The following is a 21001-nucleotide window of genomic DNA, read 5'->3' as shown; positions in this document are numbered from 1 at the left end:
AAGATAGTTAAGTTAATTTTTACTCATGTTATGATCTTTCTTGCCACAGTTGTTAAAATAATCACTGAAGTTGTTAAGTTAGTAATATAGTTATTCAATGAATCTGGCTTACCCATTGACTTTGCTTGTCAGAAGGTCGCAAAAAGCGACTACATGAGGCCAGGACATAGAAACAGTCATAAATACATTCCAGTTGCCAAGCATCTGGATTTTGATCACATGACGATAGGGATGCTGCAATGGTCGTAAGTGTGAAAAATGGTCTGAGTCACTTTTATATATAAGTGACATACACACACATGCACACACACACACACACACACGATTGATAGTGAAGATCAATCAAGGTTATTCTAATTACTGGACAGGCTTTACAAGTAAAGATTTTTTTTTAAATGTAGGATGAATGATAAGAATATATGAATGAAAATAGTTTTCTCTTCAACTCTAGGCAGGAAGATTACATATGGGTCTCAATACCAATAGGTATTTTTCCCCACCTAGAATATGGAAATTATATGCATTTGTCCATCTCTATTTATCAGATTCTGTCCACAGGTTTTCAAGTTTATCTATGCTATAAGGTTAGGAAACTATTTTAAAAAATTAAACAATTCTCAGAATAATGAATTGCCATTACTAAAAACCAAATATATGCTATCATGAATTAACAGTTTTCAGGATTATTTTATTTGGCATGCTAGTAATATTTATATGATTATCTATCTATGTAAGACTCCATCTTAATTGTCCTGATCAAAATTCAGGGTTTAGATACCACAGATAAAAGTTCATGAACCCTTTTTAAATTACAATATGTCTGTAAAAAGATAACTTATAACATGATGTATTTTCCACACTCCCCCTCAGCAGCAATAATTGCTTCTAATAACAGTTGATCAGTTCTGCCCTTTTGCTCAGAGGAACGTTGGCTATTCCTCCTTTCAGAAAAGCTAAAGACTGCAGGTGGGCTTCCTCATATGAACTTCCTTCAGCTTTTCACAGCATTTCTATGGGATTAAGGTCAGGACTTTGATTTGGCCATTCCAAAAATTAATTTTCTTCTGTTTTACCTATTCTTTGGCTGTATGATTTGTGTGGTTTGGCTCATTATCTTGCTGCATAATCCACATGAGCTTCATCTTCTGGACAGATATCCTGACATTTTCCTGTAGAAATTGCTTGTATAATTCAAAATTCATAACTTCAAAATCCATAATGTTGGCAAACTGTCCTGGTCCAGAAACAGTGAAGCAGTATAAAGCCACCACCATGTATCGCAGATTGGGGAAAGTTCCTATGCTGGAAGGCAAGATTTGCCCTTTGCCAAACAATGCTTATCATTCAAGTCAAAAAGTTCTATTTTGGTGTCGTATATTCACAGAATATTCTTCCAACAGCCTTCTGATTCTTTTGCAAATTGTAACTGGGCAGTAATATTCTTTTTTGGAGAGTTGCGGCTTTCTCCTTGCATCTGTGCCACACATACTATTGTAAATTCAGGATTCTCTTGAAGGTAGAATCATGAACACTGAGATTCACCAATGCAAGGGACATCTTTAGTTTCTTAAACATTACCCTGGAAGGTTGGAATTCTTTGAAACGTTCTGAGTATTACATGGTTTGCTCTTGGTGTGATTTTGGTTAACCAATCACTTCTGGGAGGGTGACAATGGTGTTGAATATATTCCATTTATATACAGATCTGCACACCAGAACAAATAAACACAAGAACAGTTTCTTCCTGAATGCCATCACTCTGCTAAACAAATAATTCCCTCAACACTGTCAAATTATTTACTAAATCTGCACTACTATTAATCTTCTCATCGTTCCCATCACCCATTTCCTTCCACTTATGACCGTATGACTATAACTTTGCTGCTTGTATCCTTACGATTTATATTGATATTGATATTGCTTCCTGATTGTTTATTTGTACCCTATGACTATCGTTAAGTGTTGTATCTTATGATTCTTGATGAAGGTATCTTTTCTTTTATGTACACTGAGAGCATATGCACCAAGTCAAATTCCTTTTGTGTCCAATCACACTTGGCCAATAAAGAATTCTATTCTAGTCTATTTGCCTGACAGTGAACTAGTAGAATTCAAATACTTTGGAAAGAGAAAAGAGTCAGGTGACTATAAGCAACTTTTTTGGGGGGAGGTCCTGAGAAATTTATTTAGTTTAAGCCATGACACACTTCTACATATTTATGTTGTGAAGATCAGACTTGATAGTGCATCCAGAATTCTGTTTTTTAAATAAGGCAGGTCCTCCCTTGATTGAAACATTTAAGTTTAATTTTTTCTTCAAATGAATTGATAACCCTAGAGGTTTATATATTTTTGCCACACCCAAATAGGTAGCTTTGGATTATCTCCTCAATAAATAAATGGATAAGTACAATATCTTTTATTCATTTGCTTAATTGGGTCCTCTTCAGTTTTACGATTTGTGTGAATAACAGATTATGTTTTTGATCATATTCAAAATTCAAAAGGTTCACAATTTTTTAAGCATCACTGTAACTGTCCAGTGGAGCCACAACACAGGGGAAGACAGAAAGAACATTACCTTTCTGAATTGGAAGAAAGGAAAATGTTAAGAAAATGTCTAGATGAATAAAACCACATACATCATCATAAGATGCAAGAAAGATTTGTGGAGATGGTACTCTACAGACAGAACACAAATCTTGGTAATAGTTGGAAAGAAAATCGATCTGCTTCTTTTGTGTGAGATAAAAGAGCTTATTTAGGTAGTCCTCATTTAGTGACTACCTCATACAGTAACCATGATGAAAAAGTCACTTTATGACTAATCCTCCATTTATGACCTTCGCAAATCTGTAGAGCAAAAGAAAGCTGATGTAAGATCATAAGCATAGTCATAGTCTCATTTAGCAACCATTTTGCTTAATGGCCAATTCTAATTATGGTCACCAGATGAGGACTACCTGTACTGAAAACTAAATAAAGGTGCAATATTACTTGACCTACAGCAAGAAGTAAGCATACTACTAACAATTAAGCTAGACGTTGGATTTTGGTTCCTACATGATTATGCAACACAGAATTAAATGTGCAACCTGAATAAGACAATAACATATCTCCAGAATGAGTTCTCTGCTATTCTATATCATACATTTGCCACAACTGCTAAATTGTCCAAGATATTTTGACTCCATTCTGAAGGTTCATTCTTAATTGAATCATTCCCAAGTATAATATTCTCATGCCGATCATTGCCAATATAGTTATGAATAAAAAAACAGAGGGCATTAATTTTATCCCTATATAAATTGAGATGAATGATTTAGAATGGTTGGGAGCATATATTATGGCACAGAGGTGTGTATATATCAGTTCCTAATTCAGGCATCTTATACACAGTTATCAGAATGTCTGAGAGGAATAAGAAAAACAAAATGATTATAATAATTTACTTATATAGTGTCCTTCCCTTCACTTACTGTGATTTATGAGTATATAGTAAAAACAATAAAAGCATATTAGAAACCATTATAGTAATTTTTAAAGCAATGTTAGGAAGAAGGAAAAAACTAATCCAACCCTGTAGTGTTTATTTTAAGAAAAAATGATGTTTTATAGAATATTGGAACGACCAATGCCTCTTTTCTTCCTTTCCCTTATTCCCATCTGGATTTGTTTTCTTTGTTTGTTTTATGCTTTATGTTGTTACTGTTTAAAAAATATTTTTAACAAATTGTAAACTGCCCATAGTTGCCAGGAGTCAGGTGGCATATATATTTAATATATTATGGTCCATCACACAGTCAGTGGAATGGCTTGCCTTTAGAAATTGTGGGTGCTCCATCAATGGAGGTTTTTAAAAAGAGATTGAACAGCTGTTTGTCCAGAATGGTATAGGATCTCCTGCTTGGGTAGGGGTGAAATCCAGCAGGTTCTGACAGGTTCTGGAGAACCGGTAGCAGAAATTTTGAGTAGGTTGGAGAACTGGCAAATGCCACCTCTGGCTGGCGCCAGAGTGGGGTGGGAATGGAGATTTTACAATATCCTTCCTCTGGAGTGAGATGGGAATGGAGATTTTGTAGTATCCTTCCCCTGCCACACCCACCAAGCCACACCCACAGAACCAGTAGTAAAAAAAATTGGATTTCACCACTGCCAGGGTGTTGGATTAGAAGACCACCCAGGTTCTTCCAACTCTGTTAGTCTGTTAACCATCATTTATCACATGAGGATGTTTCCTGAACAATGAGCAAATGCAGCACCCAGAACTGCAGGAAACTCAAAGCCACTCCACCTAAGTGTTTTTTTCCTGAACTGGATATGTAGATTCTGGCAGAGAAAGAATCAGGTGGTCTGGTGGAGAAAAGGGACTGAGGGCAGAGAGCACATGGACAGGGATGGTCCAGGAAACAGGCTTTCCGCTTTCAGCCTAAACTCTCAAGGAAAAAGCTGGGGAAGGAAGGTTCCCTCCCTGTGGACTCTGGAAGGACAAGCTTCCCTTTAAAGATGTCTAGAAGCAGTAATTGAGAAGGTCAAGTTCCCAGTAAACAGTCCTTCACTGCTCTCCCTTCCTTTTTGCATGCAATTCTCCTTTCTCTAATTTCTGGTTTTTCCAGTGGGTTTCTGTCTACTTTCTTGTCTTTCAATTCATTTCACGACCTCTTTCTTATTTGCTTTCCTAATTCCACCGCAGTTCTTTTGCTGCTTGGGTTTTAAGTTGACTCCCGGTAGCTTCATGGATAGAGCTATAGTATATAATTATGTTGGTAACAATATAGAAATGTTTTACCATTGTCTTCTTTCATGATTTTTACAACTACCCAACCTATAGGTAACCTAAATAACCTATAGTCCTGAAGTTTCCTGGTGGTTTCTCTTCCAAGTATTAACTGGTAGGGCTGTCCAGTACTTTTGATTCAAATATTTTGGAGAGCACAAGAATATGAATGTAAACCTTTTCCAAAATTCCTTATTATCTTTGAATTCAAAGGACCACATAGAGCCACTAATGTGTGTTAACTGATAAAATTTCATAGATAGAGAAGCAACAATGCATTTCGCTTTGCATAGAATCTGTGAGAAAGAAATTATGACTCATACAATAATGCATTACAATTTTAAAAAAATCTTCCAGAAAGAGACACTCCTGTTTTATTACGTATCAGAGTTTACTTATTATATTGGATTCTAGAAGATGACTCTAATAAGGCTTAGATTTAGACACACCTAGCTTCTATCAATACTGAATATGATTCATGGTTGAAACATATATTGATATTTGCATCAATAAGGTCAATTGATTGTGCACTTTATAGTTCAATAGAAATACCGTTTAAAAATTCCTGGCTGACAAGACTTTGTACACATGTTTTAGCAGCAATCCCATGGTAAAACCAGGCAACCAATTGCTTTGGGGGAAGTGGCATTGTATAGAACCTATTTATATATAAAAGATATAGTGTGTAGAACTTTACCTTTATTTTTGATGTTTCCAGCATTTTCTCTGTCATCCTGAGCAAACATGTTGAAGTCTTCATCTATAATAATAAGTGACATGAATATAAAATGTCTGCTGACAAATTGTGCCACAAAAGTACCATCATTTACATTGCAGAAAAAGAACACATTTTTCTCCCACTTATAATCCATGTACATTTGTCAGGATGGCAGTTAATAACCCCACTCCCAAAAGTAGAAGCTGGGAAAGACTATAAGACAGCATTTTGTGGGAATCCTGCCCTGATTTCTGATAGAAATGAAATTTTCCAATGGCAAAATAAGTTTTTTTCTCTCTATGGGCCATTTGTGATTTTTGTTCACTGCAAAACAAAACCAATAAGGTGACATAGAAGGGTGGTTGGAAGCCGCTTCAGTAAATGGAGGGAATTGCTGGCCAATATAAATAATTTTCAGCAGTTAAAGATGAGGATGCTCATGAGTCAGTTTGAAGAGTGGCTGTCAGAAGCTGCCTAAAATGCCATAAAAATGATACATAAAATACCAACTTGTAATAAGAAATTTGTATTAAGATATAAAATTAAAAAATGATAACTATAATGCTTTTGTTAGAATCATATCAAAATACATCCTGTTTGCATAATCCTGTTAAGAGAAAAAGGGTACATATAAGGTTTGTCTAGAAATAGCAAACTCTTTTAAAAAGCATGTAAAACTTTATATTTTTTTGCTTTCCCAGCAGCAAACAAATATTGGCCAGATTGAAGAGTTCAGGCTACTTCCCACAAAATAGTTTTGCATGGTATGGTGTATTTTTGTTGCTTTTGAAAGAAAGACGATTGTAAATATTTTACTAAGTACTTGTTGCCACCATAACTTCCCATTCCTCTAGATTATAGGATATGATATGCTTATTTGTACCAGAGGTGGGTTTCAGCAGATTCTGACCAGTTCTGGAGAACCGGTAGTGGAAATTTTGAGTAGTACAGAGAACCGGTAGTAAAAATTCTGACTAGCCCCCCCTCCCCCCATCTATTCTCTGCCTCCCAAGTCCCAGCTGATCCAGAGGAAATGGGGATTTTGCAGTAATCTTCCCCTGGAATGGGGTGGGAATGGAATTTTTACAGTATCCTTCCCCTGCCACGCCCACCAAGCCATGCCATGTCTGCCAAGCCATGCCCACAGAACCGGTAGTAAAAAAATTTGAAACCCACCACTGACTTCTACCCTATGACTATCATTAAGTGTTGTACCTTAGAATTCTTGATGATTTTTTCTTTTATGTACATAGAGAGCATATGTACTAAGACAAATTCCTTGTGTGTCCAATCACACTTGTCCAATAAAAAAATCTATTCTATTCTATTCTATTCTATTCTATTCTATTCTATTCTATTCTATTCTATTCTATTCTATTCTATTCTATTCTATGACAGATTAGAATAAAGGAAGGTGATTAGAAAAAGGGCATGAGAAGAAAAGATTAAATCTCAGTCACAGCACAGACTAATAATTAACAAGGTACATCCTATTCTCCCTCCCCAAATCTTTGCCATTAGTTATTTTTTTTCCCTGTTTAAAAACCTTCTTGGTGCTATTATTCATGTAGTCCGCATAATGAATCTCACCGTAATCTTCCTGATTTTAAAACAGTTTTGCTCAATCTGATGTTTTCAAATGTTTTGAGCCACTCCCAAATAGCCAACAACAAAGTTTTTTGGATGACACAGGTCTGGAGATTGTAGCCTCAACACATACTGTATGTAGGAGTTCAGGCTGGAAAAGCTGTTTTAAAATGTTGCAAAATGCTCATACGGAATCACTCCAAAGGAGAATTAACTAGGATCTAGATGGCAACTATATAGTTGTACATAAACTAATATTTGTTTATCATAAACAAGCAGCTATGTATTTGTGTGAAATATAATCACAACAAAAATATTAATTGCATTTTCACATTTTGCTTATTTTAGGAATCTTAAAACCTTTCTAATGACCCTAAAGTTAGAATGAGACATACCCTGCTGTTTACCAATGCAGATATGTTTAAACAATATAATGATATTATGATCAAATTGAAAGAATACCTTCTTCAATGTCTTCATAATGCAATGCAATGCAATGCAGGGTGTAGCTGTGAACTGTACTAGTCTCTAATTTATGTTTTACTATGATTTCATTATAATTAGCACTTAGGTAGACAATTCTTGAGTGTGTTGAAACAATTTATTTCTGATCAGCTGAGTTCATACAACACAATCAGTTTAGATAAAAGACTAGGTGTAGGAGATGACCAGGATGAGACTGAGGGAAGGGTCAAGCATGTTATAAGTCTCTAGTCCCTTTGTGCCCACAAGCTCTAAGTCCAGCTAACCTTGAATTCCATAGACTTTTATTTACAGCCAATTTGCTTTGACCATTAGGAGTTCAGATTCTTGTGGAGGGCTTAAGACTGCAATAAAATTATAAATTCATTTGAATTGCCTGGACTCCTGATTTTCTGCAACTTGACACTTGTAGCTTTATTTGCACAACATGCGAAGTTAGGTTAGTGTTAATTTTGGTCAGTTTTTAAAAAAAATAATTTAGAATAGTAAGCTCCTGTTCCAGTCCTGCTCTGCTGCCTTACGGTGCAGGATATACGTGGATGTTCTAAAGCCAAAGCAAGCAAGTATCAACAATGGGTAACAGCAATACACAAAGATGCTAGATATGAATGATCATTGTATTATAGATTGCAAAGGTATAATTTCATTTTGTATGGGAGAAGGCAATGGTAAGTCACTTCTGTATTTTATCAAGAAAACCATATGAGTAGATCAGATAAAATGATTGAAAATATTGGTGCTTTAATACTCAACAGGCTCAGGAACTTTCAAAGTATAAATGAGGTTTATGAGGCAGCTAGGTTAAAGTATTTGGGACATCTGCAATTCTAGAATTACAGTGGGCCTGTAAAATGTAAGAAGCATGAACATAAGGAAGTTCAATCCACTGAAAGATGGAATACACTGACTAAAAATTAACATCTTAGGAATTGATAAATTGAAATAGACTGGAATTGGATACTTTCTACCAGAAGATTATACTACATATTACTCAGGATGCAAAAACAAAGAAGGAATGGCATTACTTTCATAGTCAGGAAGGGTATAACAACTTAGGCTACTACACAGCACTTGGCAGAATGCAATTAAACTGTGCAGACAACTCTTTAATATGATGATTCAACTTTATGTTCCAACCACTGATGCAAAAGAGAAGGATGACAAATGTTATATATAAATGTTGATTTAAATTCAAACTTAAATCAATAAAACATGCAGACCTGTAGCTTGTGGCTGGAGATGAGAATGCCAAAGTTGGGCATGCTTAGGAGGAACATTTAGTTGGACTGAATGGCTTAGAAAGCAGGATAATGATTTATTAATTGCTACAATCCAGTGATTTCTTCATTGCTAAAACAGCTTTCCAACAACCAAAATAACATATGTGGACGTCACCAGGTGGAGTATTATCAGGTACAAACAACCAGGTCCACATGTGAAGGGTTCGAGATAACTACTTTATTAAATTCTATCTATAATGCAAGAATCTCCCTAGATAAGTTCCCATGCAACTTAAGGGAGGTCAGGTATAAGTGCCTTGTGGCTGTGCAAGAACTTAAAACTACCTCCCCTCTTGATCCCTCTTCATTGCCTGGCAGGGAATGATGACCCAACATCACATTCCCCACATCGGATCCCTCCTTCTACCATATCAAGTTTATTGTTTGGGATTGCACAGGAACTTGGGAGGGTGGGTGGGAGCAATGCCAACTCAAAGGAGTCCTCTTCCCCAAGTCTGAAGACAGTGCATCCTGCAAAACATCCAGATGATTAGATAATTCCTCCCTGCTTTCCCTCAAGAACTGAAGTCCAGAAGATGAAAGTCAAGGCTCATCTGCTCCAATGCTTCCCTCTAGAGGTTCCTCCTCTACCTAATTAACTCCTTCATTCACTGATTCCTTCTTAGGCTCTTAGATGGAATTGGTGACAGGAAGTTTAGAGGTCTTGGCTTATCTGGGAATCTTTGGTAAAACTGCTACACTAATTCAGGAGCATGCACAATATATTGCACATACTTAGCATTTTTCCATGAAAGTTCTGCTTCTGGATAGCATTTCTAGTAGATTAAGTACTATATGCCTTTACCCTGTATCCTTGAGTTCAACATTTCTTTTACCTTGAACTCTTTTTTGCCTTGAACAATCAGTATGTTTGGGCATGTGTGTATTAATAGCAGTTGTGATAAAAAAGGCTTGGTGGCACCTTTCTGACTAGCAATGAATGATAGAAAACTGGGTGGATCTTCAGAGATGGTGCCAATTGCAAACAAAAGGCCAGTACAGTATTTACACATTGTAAAACCTTAAAGCAGCCCTAGCCAAAAATTTGGTCAACAATCACATTTTGTTTCCCTCGGCAACTGCTGCACTTCTTGCTACTGCCAGGTGCATGGATTCTCCCTCTCCTGAATCAGCTGTAGGTGGAAAGAGGGAGGGGAAACTTCACAAAACAAGATCTAGGCTCATTTGATTATACTGTAGTTCCTTCAATTGGGAGTACACAAAGTTAGTACAATTGTTCCAGATTTCATGGAATTTGTTATCTAACCAGCTCAGTCAGTATGCAGATCTTGCCTGAACTGGTCAGTCAAGGCTGTTTCATTCCATTCCAATCTACATCTACCAACAACAACTTGAAATCAATATATAAAGCCTCGCCCTTCTGTTGCCTGAGCTACCAATTTCATGGCTGGTTGTCACATATTGGTGGAAGTGTTCTTGGTAGTTCCTATATAAGGCTATTCTTTACTGTTATCTTGTTTGTCTGCATTGGTAGTTTCTTGGTTGGGGTACTGTTTACTTGATTCTTGGTCTACTGTTAATCTTAGCGTTAATATCTGCTCATATGGATGTTGATTGCTGGTGAGGAAGTGTTTGGTCTTTATTTCCTTTTGAGCTTTTTGATTGTCTGTTTTGGTTAAGAAGATTAAGAAGACATCAGCCTAATCAAGGAACCACCAAGAACTCTCACATCCATATTGACAGAGGAAGCCTCCAATATATAAAACATAAGAGCAAATCCCACTCCCTTCTAGTACCAACGATGTTACCTAGTTTGATAATGAATCTGCAAGAAAATCACCAAGCTCAGAGAGAACCACGGCATCCATATCCAATTGTCCTTATGCGAAACTTATAGACAGATCAGGAAGCTACAGCAAAAATGAAACATGATGAAATAGATTGGCTCCGTGTCAGCAATATATATGCTGGATATATATTGAAAGAAGCTGGTTTAGATAAAGATGAACATGATTTTAAACCTGGAGGAAAAATATTAGTAACTGCACTATGCGGATGATAACTATTTTAATAACTAAAAATACAAATGAACTGGAATCTCTAGTAGTGAAAATCAAGGAACATAGTAAAAAACTGTCCAAAATTAAATATAAAGACCAAACTCATGAAAACATGTATAGCAACCAACCCAGTGGTGGGATTCAGCCAGTTTGCACCACTTCGGGAGAACCAGTTGTTAACTTTCTGAGCAGTTTGGTGAACTGGTTGTTGGAAGAAATCATTAGGGCAGAGAACCGGTTGTTAAATTATTTAAATCCCACCACTGAACCAACCTTAACATTGCCAGTGAAGATGTAGTGATTGATAACTTTTGCCTTTGGAGACTATCAACACTAAAGAAATAAGCAGTGAAAAATATACTGAAGACTAATACCTGGTATAGTTGCAATGAAGTCTTTCGAAAAGATATTCAAAAGCCATGATATATTTATAGAATTATATATCAGGTAATTATTGTTCCTGTGACAGTCTGTGGAAGCAAAAGTTGGATTGGAAGAAGCAGGATAAAAATAATATTGATGCTTTTGAACTTTGCTTCATAGAAGATTTCTGAGAATACCACAAACAGCCAAGAATACAAGAAAATGGATTTTTGAAAATGGATTTTTACTGTAAAACAGAGCTACTTCTTTTGCCATTTCACTTTGACCACTTCATCCATGCTGGTGGCAGGACTTTTGCCAGCAAGTGTGCAAATTATGTACTGCACAAAGGTGCCATGACATGAGAGAGAGGTACCAAATGAAGAAGATGATGGTAGCTGGATAGTAGCCCAGTGCTGCATTGCAGAGAACCAAGTTAGGGAAAAAAGCCTGCCCAGATAGTAATTCCTGCACATACACAGTACAAGTAAAGAGAGAACAAAGTGTCAGAAAGCTGGAACTGCCACATGATGTGACTTGATGCTCTGATGGCAGAAACCTTTTTGTACAAAGGTACCTAATAGAACAGGGCCTGTCCTGTTGATGGTTAGAATTGTCATTAGCAACTTTGGTTTGGAGAAAGGCTAGGAGCAGTAAAACTCTAAGGCTAGGAGCAGTAAAACTCTAAGTGGAGTTGCTTGTCTTTTACTGCAACAATGCAGGTCCTGAGTACACTACACTGGGCTCATGGATCTTGCCATCTGGTCCCCAGAGTGCTGGAGTTGCCATAGCGGGGGAGAGTTCTACTCTCTGCTACTTTGCAGCTCCTTGCTTCTTCTCATGAACCAGCCCTGGTTCTGATGCTGTCTTGATATGAGTTCAGGCCTGCAACTCCCTTGGGCTGTCTCACCCAAGCACAGAGCTACACTTCTCATCTGTAGCAAGCAGAAACTATGATCATGAGAGCAGGCCCTGGCCCTAGCAGTGTTAGTGCATTCATGGAGGACTAACTGGGAACTGAGCCACGCTTCTCATCCTAAGGAAGAACCACAATTTCAGGTAAAATCAGACTGGATTTGAGTCACAGTGTGTGGATTGAAACTGGCATTGTTATCTCTGCTTGGGAAAAGCAACCACAGCCAGTATGTAATGCTTCCCATTCCACTATTCCAAGGCTCAGAACAGCTAATGTTTCCAATAAAAGAGTATATTTCTTGAAATGTGGGATAAGGGGCGTGCATAAGAGCACCAGCGTGCCTACCGTTCCTGTCCTAATGTTCCCTTTGATTGTATCCAATTCATATGGTTATTTCATGCTTATACTTATATATACTGTTGTGTTTGATAAATAAATAAATAAATAAATAAATAAATAAATAAATAAATAAATAAATAAATAAATAAATAAATAAATCTCTAGTGCTCTCTGAGCTTAGTTGTTTTCTTACAGACATTTTCTTGGTTGTTTTCTTGCAGACATTTCATTATCCAAACTAGGTAACACCATCAGTCCTAGTCAAGTGCATATTTGGATAATGAAATATCTACAAGAAAATTACTAAGTTCAGGCAACACCAAAAACCCTCATAGCTTATGTTTTTTTGTCAAAGTTTATAGCCCTAGAAACCCAAGAACTAGACTCGCAAGCATCCATCTAGTGTTCCAGCTGCCTGGCTAATTGAGCCAAGAGTTGCCATGCAACCACATTCTCTACAACCTTCGCCACAAAGCGAAGGTTGGAGACTGGACGGTAATTCCCCAAAATAGCTGGATCCAGGGAAGGCTTCTTGAGGAGGGGTCTCACCACCGCCTCTTTCAAGGCAGCGGGGAAAACCCCTTCTACCAAAGAAGCATTTATATGCTATGTAGACAGTAAACACAAGGTCAATCCAAATGGACTCAAATGTCTTTACACCAATGCACAGAGTATGAGGAATAAACAGGGTGAATTAGAAATTCAAGTAAATGAGGGCAGATATAATATTGTTGCCATTACGGAAACTTGGTGGGATGAAACTGACAAATGGAACATACAGCTAGAGGGATATAAATTATTTAAAAGAAATAGACCAAATAAAAGAGGAGGTGGAGTTGCACTATATATAAGAAATAACTACATCTCTACAGAAATAGAGTACAACAATGATGAAAATCATCTTGAATGTATTTGGGTCTATATAAAAGGGGTGAAAAACGATATTGCCATAGGTCTATACTATAGGCCACCCAACCAAACAGAGGAAGTAGATGAACTTTTTGCTAGTCAGCTAACTAAGGTATGTAGGAAGCACATCACAGTAGTAATGGGTGATTTTAACTACCCTGAAACAAACTCTGCACCAAGTGGAAGATCCAACAGGTTCCTAACAAACCTAGCAGACAACTTTGTTTCCCAAAAAATAGAGAGGGCGACAAGGGGATCAGCCATATTAATTCTCACTAACAGAGATGAAATGATAGAAGGTGTTGAAGCTACAGGAACCTTGGGGGCAAGTGACCACGCAATATTGGAATTCGACATTAAGCAAATACAAGTAGTAGAACAAAGTCAAACTAGAGTCTTGGACTTTAAGAGAGCTAATTTCAATAAACTTAGAGAGAGCTTGAGAAGGATTCAATGGATGAGAGTCCTCAGGGGGAAAATGACTCAAGAAGCTTGGGAAATTTTGAAAAGTGAGATTATAAAAGCGCAGTCTAACACAATACCAATGAAGAAGAAAAATAATAGATCTCAAAAGAAACCAGCATGGATGCATAAAGAACTATCTGACAAATTGAAAGACAAAAAGGACAAATATAAAAAGTGGAAAGAGGGCAAATAACTAAGGCAGAATATCAGCAAATAGCCCGAGCCTGTAAAGATGAAGTGAGGAAAGCTAAGGCTCACAATGAACAAAGGCTAGCGACAAAAGTAAAAAATAACAAAAAAAGCTTCTTCCAACATGTTAAAAACAAGACAAAAGTCAAGGAAACAATTGGCCCATTGCTGGGAGAAAGTGGCAAGAAGATGACAAGCAACAGGGAGAAAGCAGATCTACTTAACTCATATTTTGCATCTGTCTTTACACAAAAGGAAAAAACAATCCAACCCATCAAAAACAGCACTACAAAAAACAGATTAGAAACATAAGTTAAAATAGGGAAGAAAATGGTAAGTGAACACCTGTCTACCCTAGACGAGTTCAAATCACCAGGACCGGATGGATTACACCCCAAGGTTCTGAAGGAACTGGCAGACGTGATCTCAGAACCACTGAACTATATCTTTCAAAGATCCTGGAGCACAGGGAGCTGCCAGAGGACTGGAAAAGAGCTGATGTAGTTCCCATCTTCAAAAAGGAAAAACAGATCCAGGAAACTACAGACCTATCAGCCTGACCTCAATACGGGAAGATTCTGGAAAAGATAATCAAGCAACGAATCACGAACACCTAGAAGCAAACAAAGTATTAAACAAAAGCCAACATGGGTTTGACAAAAACAGATCATGCCAGACTAATCTTATCGCATTCTTTGACAAAATGACAAAATTAGTAGACCAGAGGAATGCTGTCGATATAATTTACTTGGACTTCAGTAAAGCATTTGATAAAGTAGACCATAACCTACTACTAGATAAAGCAGAAAAATGTGGGTTAGACAGCACCACCACCAGATGGATTCATAACTGGCTGACCAACCGCACTCAACATGTAGTCCTCAACGGAACTACATCCACATGGAGGCAAGTATGCAGTGGAGTACCCCAAGGCTCTGTTTTAGGCCCAGTACTCTTCAACATCTTCATCAATGACTTGGACGAGGGGATAGATGGGGAACTCATCAAATTTGCAGATGACACCAAGCTGGCAGGAATAGCCAACACTCCAGAAGATAGGCTCAAGTTACAGAAAGATCTTGACAGACTTGAACATTGGGCGCTATCTAACAAAATGAAATTCAACAGTGAAAAAAGTAAGGTTCTACATTTAGGCCAAAAAACCAAAATGCACCGGTACCGTATATGTGGTACCTTGCTCAATAGTAGTACCTGTGAGAGGGATCTTGGAGTCCTAGTGGATAACCATTTAGATATGAGCCAGCAGTGTGCAGCAGCTGCTAAAAAAGCCAACACAGTTCTGGGCTGCATAAACAGAGGGATAGAATCAAGATCACGTGAAGTGATAGTACCACTTTATAATGCCTTGGTAAGGCCACACTTGGAATATTGCATCCAGTTTTGGTCGCCACGATGTAAAAAAGATGTTGAGACTCTAGAAAGAGTGCAGAGAAGAGCAACAAAGATGATTAGGGGACTGGAGGCTAAGACATTTGAAGAACGGTTGCAGGAGCTGGATATGTCTAGTTTAATAAAAAGAAGGACTAGGGGAGACATGATAGCTGTGTTACAATATCTCAGGGGTTGCCACAAAGAAGAGGGAGTCAGGCTGTTCTCCAAAGCACCTGAGGGTAGAACAAGAAGCAATGGGTGGAAACTGATCAAAGAAAGAAGCAACTTAGAACTAAGGAGAAATTTCCTGACAGTTAGAACAATTAATAAGTGGAACGACTTGCCTGCAGAAGTTGTGAATGCTCCAACACTGGAAATTTTTAAGAAAATGTTGGATAACCATCTGTCTGAGATGGTGTAGGGTTTCCTGCCTGGGCAGGGGGTTGGACTAGAAGGCCTCCAAGGTCCCTTCCAACTCTGTTGTTATGTTATGGTAAGGGACAATTAAAGATATAATATGGCAACATCACCTTGCAGAGCCTAGAAGGGTGGAATTGACCCAGAACAATAGCCTGTTTTTGAGGAAGGTGAATACTGAAATGAATCATTAAGTACAGATTTGCTATACTATGTGAGGTTTTTTATAAGTTTGAGATTCTTGTTTTATAAGTGAAGTTTGCAATTTGGCATTTCATAGATATATCCATGTTTTCTTGGCAGAAGTTTTCCATTTGGCATTTTATAGATATATCCATGTTTTCTTGGCAGAAGTATAGAAATCTTTCCTACTGCCCTTTTTGGGGATTTTTTTTTTCAACTTCCCAGTCTAAACTATAACTCTGGGATTTCCTGTTGATCTCTCATGCAAGAATTCAAATCTCAATTAGTACCCACCAAACCTTTTTCAAGAGCATCCAATGGAAGCTGGGTATTGCCACTAGCTATTCTTATGTCAATTAACTACAAGGAATAGGTCAGTGATGGTAGAAGCCCCATGATAACTGGCCTTTCTGTCAAATTAACAGAGAATCATGCAGGTGTAAAGTAGCTGTTATAGTAAAATTACAGGGAAAGTATCAAATGGCAATAGATTTAGCTAAGCTGAAGGAGTGGATTCTTTCTTATTCTCTTGCCACAGCTTTTAAGTTATTATTAGCACCACCAATCCTTAGAAATAAAGTAATCCAGTAGATCAGATAAAATGTAATTTCAGTGTTGTGGCTTCTGTCAAAACTTGTTTTTTCACAATCAAGATAGCTTTGCGGCAATGAAAATTGCCAGTTCTAAGATGTCTGATTTTGGTTAGATGACATTGGGGGCTAAACTCCCACACATATTTCATCTCCTAACCATATGATACTTGACATTTTTCATGTAATCAGCCAGTCATTTCAGATGTTAGCACAACTACCTGTGTACAATAAAGAATTTTGGGTGGCAATATTTTAAAGTAATAACAGTGAAATCAGGCTATAATCCAATGCTGTCCAGCAATAGCAGCCTATATAAGCAAAGTGTAACAATATAAAAGAGGAAAAGGGAGGTCATATTTTAACCGTGCCCCATAAACCTATCAATTGTTATTTAAGACAGTAATAGCAATCACTTGTTATAGCATCGTAAATTTACATGGCACTTTATAAGTATAACACAGGCAGGAAAGCTTCCTTAGCTTTGACAAGTATCTCCGGTCTCACTAAAGAGAAGACAATGAACGAAACATGCTGTCAGGACATGATGGAGGCCAGGGGAAGAGGAAAAGGGAGGGAGAAGGAGGAGAGGGATGTTTGGGTGGCAGGACAGACTTAGCAGAAGGGCAGTTTGGATTCCAAAAGGAAGTGAGGCTTAAGAGACGAACAAAAAAACCAAAGGTTAAACAAAAGTATTAATTTTTTTGCAGTGCACGTAATCACTCTGAAAGCTAATTATTTCTTATTAGCCTGTCAAATTGTATCCATAGATTTTATTATTTCTCTCCTTCACCAATTTTTAATTAAATGGCAATGCATAGTAGTAATTACATAAGCCCAAGCAAATATTATTTGGCAAAAGGAAATGATAACTTATAGGTTGCTGTGCTTTAGCATCACTCAGCTTGAGCCTTGATTTCTTTGAAAATTTATTTTTTATTTATTTTTATTTATTTATTGTATTTGTCATAACAGCATATATAAGCATAAGCATGAAGCAACTATACAACATATAAGCATATATATGAGTATAAGCATGTAATAATTATATAAATTGGATATAATGAAAGGAAACAGTAGGACAGGAACGTTAGGCATGTTTGTGCTCTTGTGCACGCCCCTTATAGACCTCTTAGGAATGGGGTGAGGTCAATACTAGACAGCTTTTGGTTAAAGCTTTGGGGATTTTGGGAAGAGACCACAGAGTCAGGTAGTGTGTTCCAAGCATTAATAACTCTGTTACAGAAGTCATATTTTCTGCAATCAAGATTGAAGCAGTTAACATTAAGTTTAAATCTATTGTTTGCTCTGTATTGTTGTGATTGAAGCTGAAGTAGTCTTCAACAGGAAGGACACTGCAATAGATGATTCTATGAGTTAAACACAGGTCCTGTGGGAGGCGGCGGAGTTCTAAGTTTTCTAAACCCAGGATTTCAAGTCTGGTGGCATAAAGTATTTTGTTATATTCAGAGGAGTGGAGAACTCTTCTTGTAAAATATTTCTGGACGCGTTCAATTGTATTGATTCCTGAAATGTGGTATGGGTTCCAGACAGGCGAGCTGTATTCAAGAATTGGTGTTTCTGGAGAAGAAGCTACGTAAGATTAGGTTTACAACTCTTAATGCCTTTTTTGCGATGTAGTTGCAATGGGCTTTGGCACTTAGGTCATGGATATGAAGACTCCAAGGTCTTTGACAGGGTGGGGGTCATCTGTAAGATAATGTCCATCGAGTTTGTATTTAGTGTTTAGATTCTTTTTTCCAATGTGTAAGACAGAGCATTTGCTGGTTGAGATTTGGAGTTTCCAGGTTTTAGACCATTCTGACACAAAGTCAAGGTCTTTTTGAAGGGTAGCTGTATTGTTGGTAGTGTTAAATAGTTTAACATCATCAGCAAAGAGAACACAATTACTTTTAATATGGTCACAGAGATCATTAATGTACAATATGAAGAGTGTTGGTTCAAGAACACTGCCTTGGGGAACGCCACTATTGACAGGAACAGGATTTGATAGGGCACTGTCTATTTTGACCACTTGTTGTCTGTTTGACAGGAACGCTGTTATCCAATTGTGGAGGGGTCCTGAGATGCCGTAGGATTTTAGTTTGAGGAGAAGTTTGTCGTGTACCACTGAGTCAAAAGCTTTACAGAAGTCTATGTAAATTGCATCTATTGTTTTGCTTTGATCAAGATTAGTAGTCCATATATTTTTGCAGTGAAAAAGTTGTAAGTTACATGATAATTTTTTTCTGAAACCAAATTGTTTATTAGAGAGTAGTTTGTTTGTTTCTAGGTGGAGGGTAATGTATTGGTTGATGATGGATTCCATAACTTTACAGGTAACGCAGCATAGAGAGATTGGTCTGTAATTTTCAACTAAGCTGGTGTCTCCTTTTTTGAAGACAGGCATGACCGTGGCTAGTGACCAAAGTTTGGGAAGGGAACCGGTTGTGAAGGCTTTTTCAAGGATTATGGTTTAGGGTTCTGCTATATAAGTGGAAAGCTTTTTTAAGAAGTATTTTGAGAAGTATTTTGAGTTGTCATAGCCAGCAGCAACAGAGAATATTCTTTATCAAATAATTGTAGAAAGCTGCTCATTTTAGTGATCATTCTGCTCATCAGGGGCAATGAACCTGTTGAGGACCATTTTGGTATAGCAGTTAAGGTACCAAGCTAGAAACTGGAAGATCATTAGATATATTCCTACTTTAGGCATGAAAACTGGGGGGCCAATCACTCTCTCACACCCCATAGGAAGGAGCCAATGGCAAACCGCTTCTGAAATCATGACAAGAAAACTGCAGGAACTTGTCCAGTCTGTCAACAGGAGTCAAAACCTGACCAAAAAGTGAGCACATGCTGCACATGCATACAATAAACTTGGTAGAGATATCTTTAGGATGTCTAAGCTCAGCTTACTGGAGAAAAATAACAGCAGACATTATTACTTGTAAAAATATAGAGAAGGTAAACCATTTTCACATGATTGTGGGGAAATTCTTTCTCAATCCAGAAGATTTTGAAAGGTATCTTTTCAACTTTAATTAGGGTGCTATCTGATGTCAACCATCATCTCTGCCTTTGGCTGTCACAGTGCAGCCAATCATTCTAGGAACCCCTTTGATCTATGTGCTCACAGGAGACACAGAAGACTGGAAATTGGTCCAGAATGGCTACATTTTTGGCTTTTCAGTAGATATTGAAAGTGACTTTTGACACTGAAGGCTATCATTCATGCTTTTCTGTCTATATCCTATTACATATGCCCATACTTCTGTACCATACTGATGTATCTACATGGGCAGGGGAATGGCATTGGCATAAAGGAAGCAATTTTATAAGCTTATGAGTTTTAAAGCATAAAATTGCACTAACATGCTTTTTGATTAAAAGCATTTTTTAAAAAAAAATAAAGTCTGTAAATTATTAGTACTGTATACAAAATCAACATAAAACATTAAACAGACAGTAAAGTGGTACTGAAAGGGTACTTAATTTTTAAGCCATCTTTTAATTGCATTAAAATACTTTTTCAAAGGAACATTCTTGTGTAGATATTAAATACCTTTTTAAAAGAAAAATAGCATAGATTTAAAAAAAAGAAAACATTTTTAAAATGAATAACTAGAAAAATAATACTAAAAGAAAATTGATACATAGTACTATAGACAAAATTGCCTAAAATATCATTTTATTGGTCAAAACATGCTTCTTTCAAAAAAAGAGGAAAATATCTTATAAGAGCTGCTTCAGTGCACATTTCAACCCTAACATCGAATCCTGCATTCTTCACTATCCTTTATGTGTGTGTATGTATGCATACCTACGGACGTGCCTATGTGTGTGGGCAAGTAATATGTACCTAGTGGCACAGGAAATAAAATGAAGGTCTCAAAATTAATCAGATATATATCCTCTTATATCAACTACAACTTGGATATATTGAGAAAAGCATCTTTATTTTATGCAGTGTTTACAAAATGTGAGTATTTTTCCGTTCTTATTGCATCGGCAGAGAATCGCCCAGCCGCCCTGTTTAGGGTGACCCGCTCCCTCCTCCATCTGGGAGCACAGGAGGACCCCTTGCAAGGGCATGCTGAGGATTTTGAACAATATCTGCATGATAAAATCGTTCAGATTCGGGATGGTCTGGACTCTGACTGGGTGGATTCGGGCGGGATGATGGAGATAGGTCTTGAGGATGTTATCTGGGAAGAGTTCGATACTGTTGTTTCTGAAGATATGGACAGGATACTGGGGAGGCTGAACGCGACCACATGTTTATTGGACCCGTGTCCCTCCTGGCTGGTATTGATCACGAGGTTACACGAGGCGGGCTTCAGGGAATTGTCAACGCTCCATTGACAGAGGG

At 37.4% G+C, this 21001-nt stretch overlaps 1 protein-coding gene across 1 annotated transcript in view; it reads right to left on the bottom strand.

Moving 5' to 3' along the window:
* The window catches only part of SKAP1 (src kinase associated phosphoprotein 1), a 566058-nt gene that overhangs the window by 52825 nt on the left and 492232 nt on the right, over positions 1–21001 (bottom strand). Inside the window, exon 9 of the mRNA XM_058181982.1 lies at positions 5475–5537. Within this exon, the coding sequence (XP_058037965.1) occupies positions 5475–5537 (63 nt within the window). The remainder of the gene's footprint in view (positions 1–5474; positions 5538–21001) is intronic.

This window comes from Ahaetulla prasina, chromosome 4 (assembly GCF_028640845.1).
Source record: "Ahaetulla prasina isolate Xishuangbanna chromosome 4, ASM2864084v1, whole genome shotgun sequence".
NCBI classification, from domain to species: Eukaryota; Metazoa; Chordata; class Lepidosauria; order Squamata; family Colubridae; genus Ahaetulla; species Ahaetulla prasina.
Note: the sequence above shows the minus strand (reverse complement) of the source record. Positions and strands in the feature narration are given on the sequence as shown.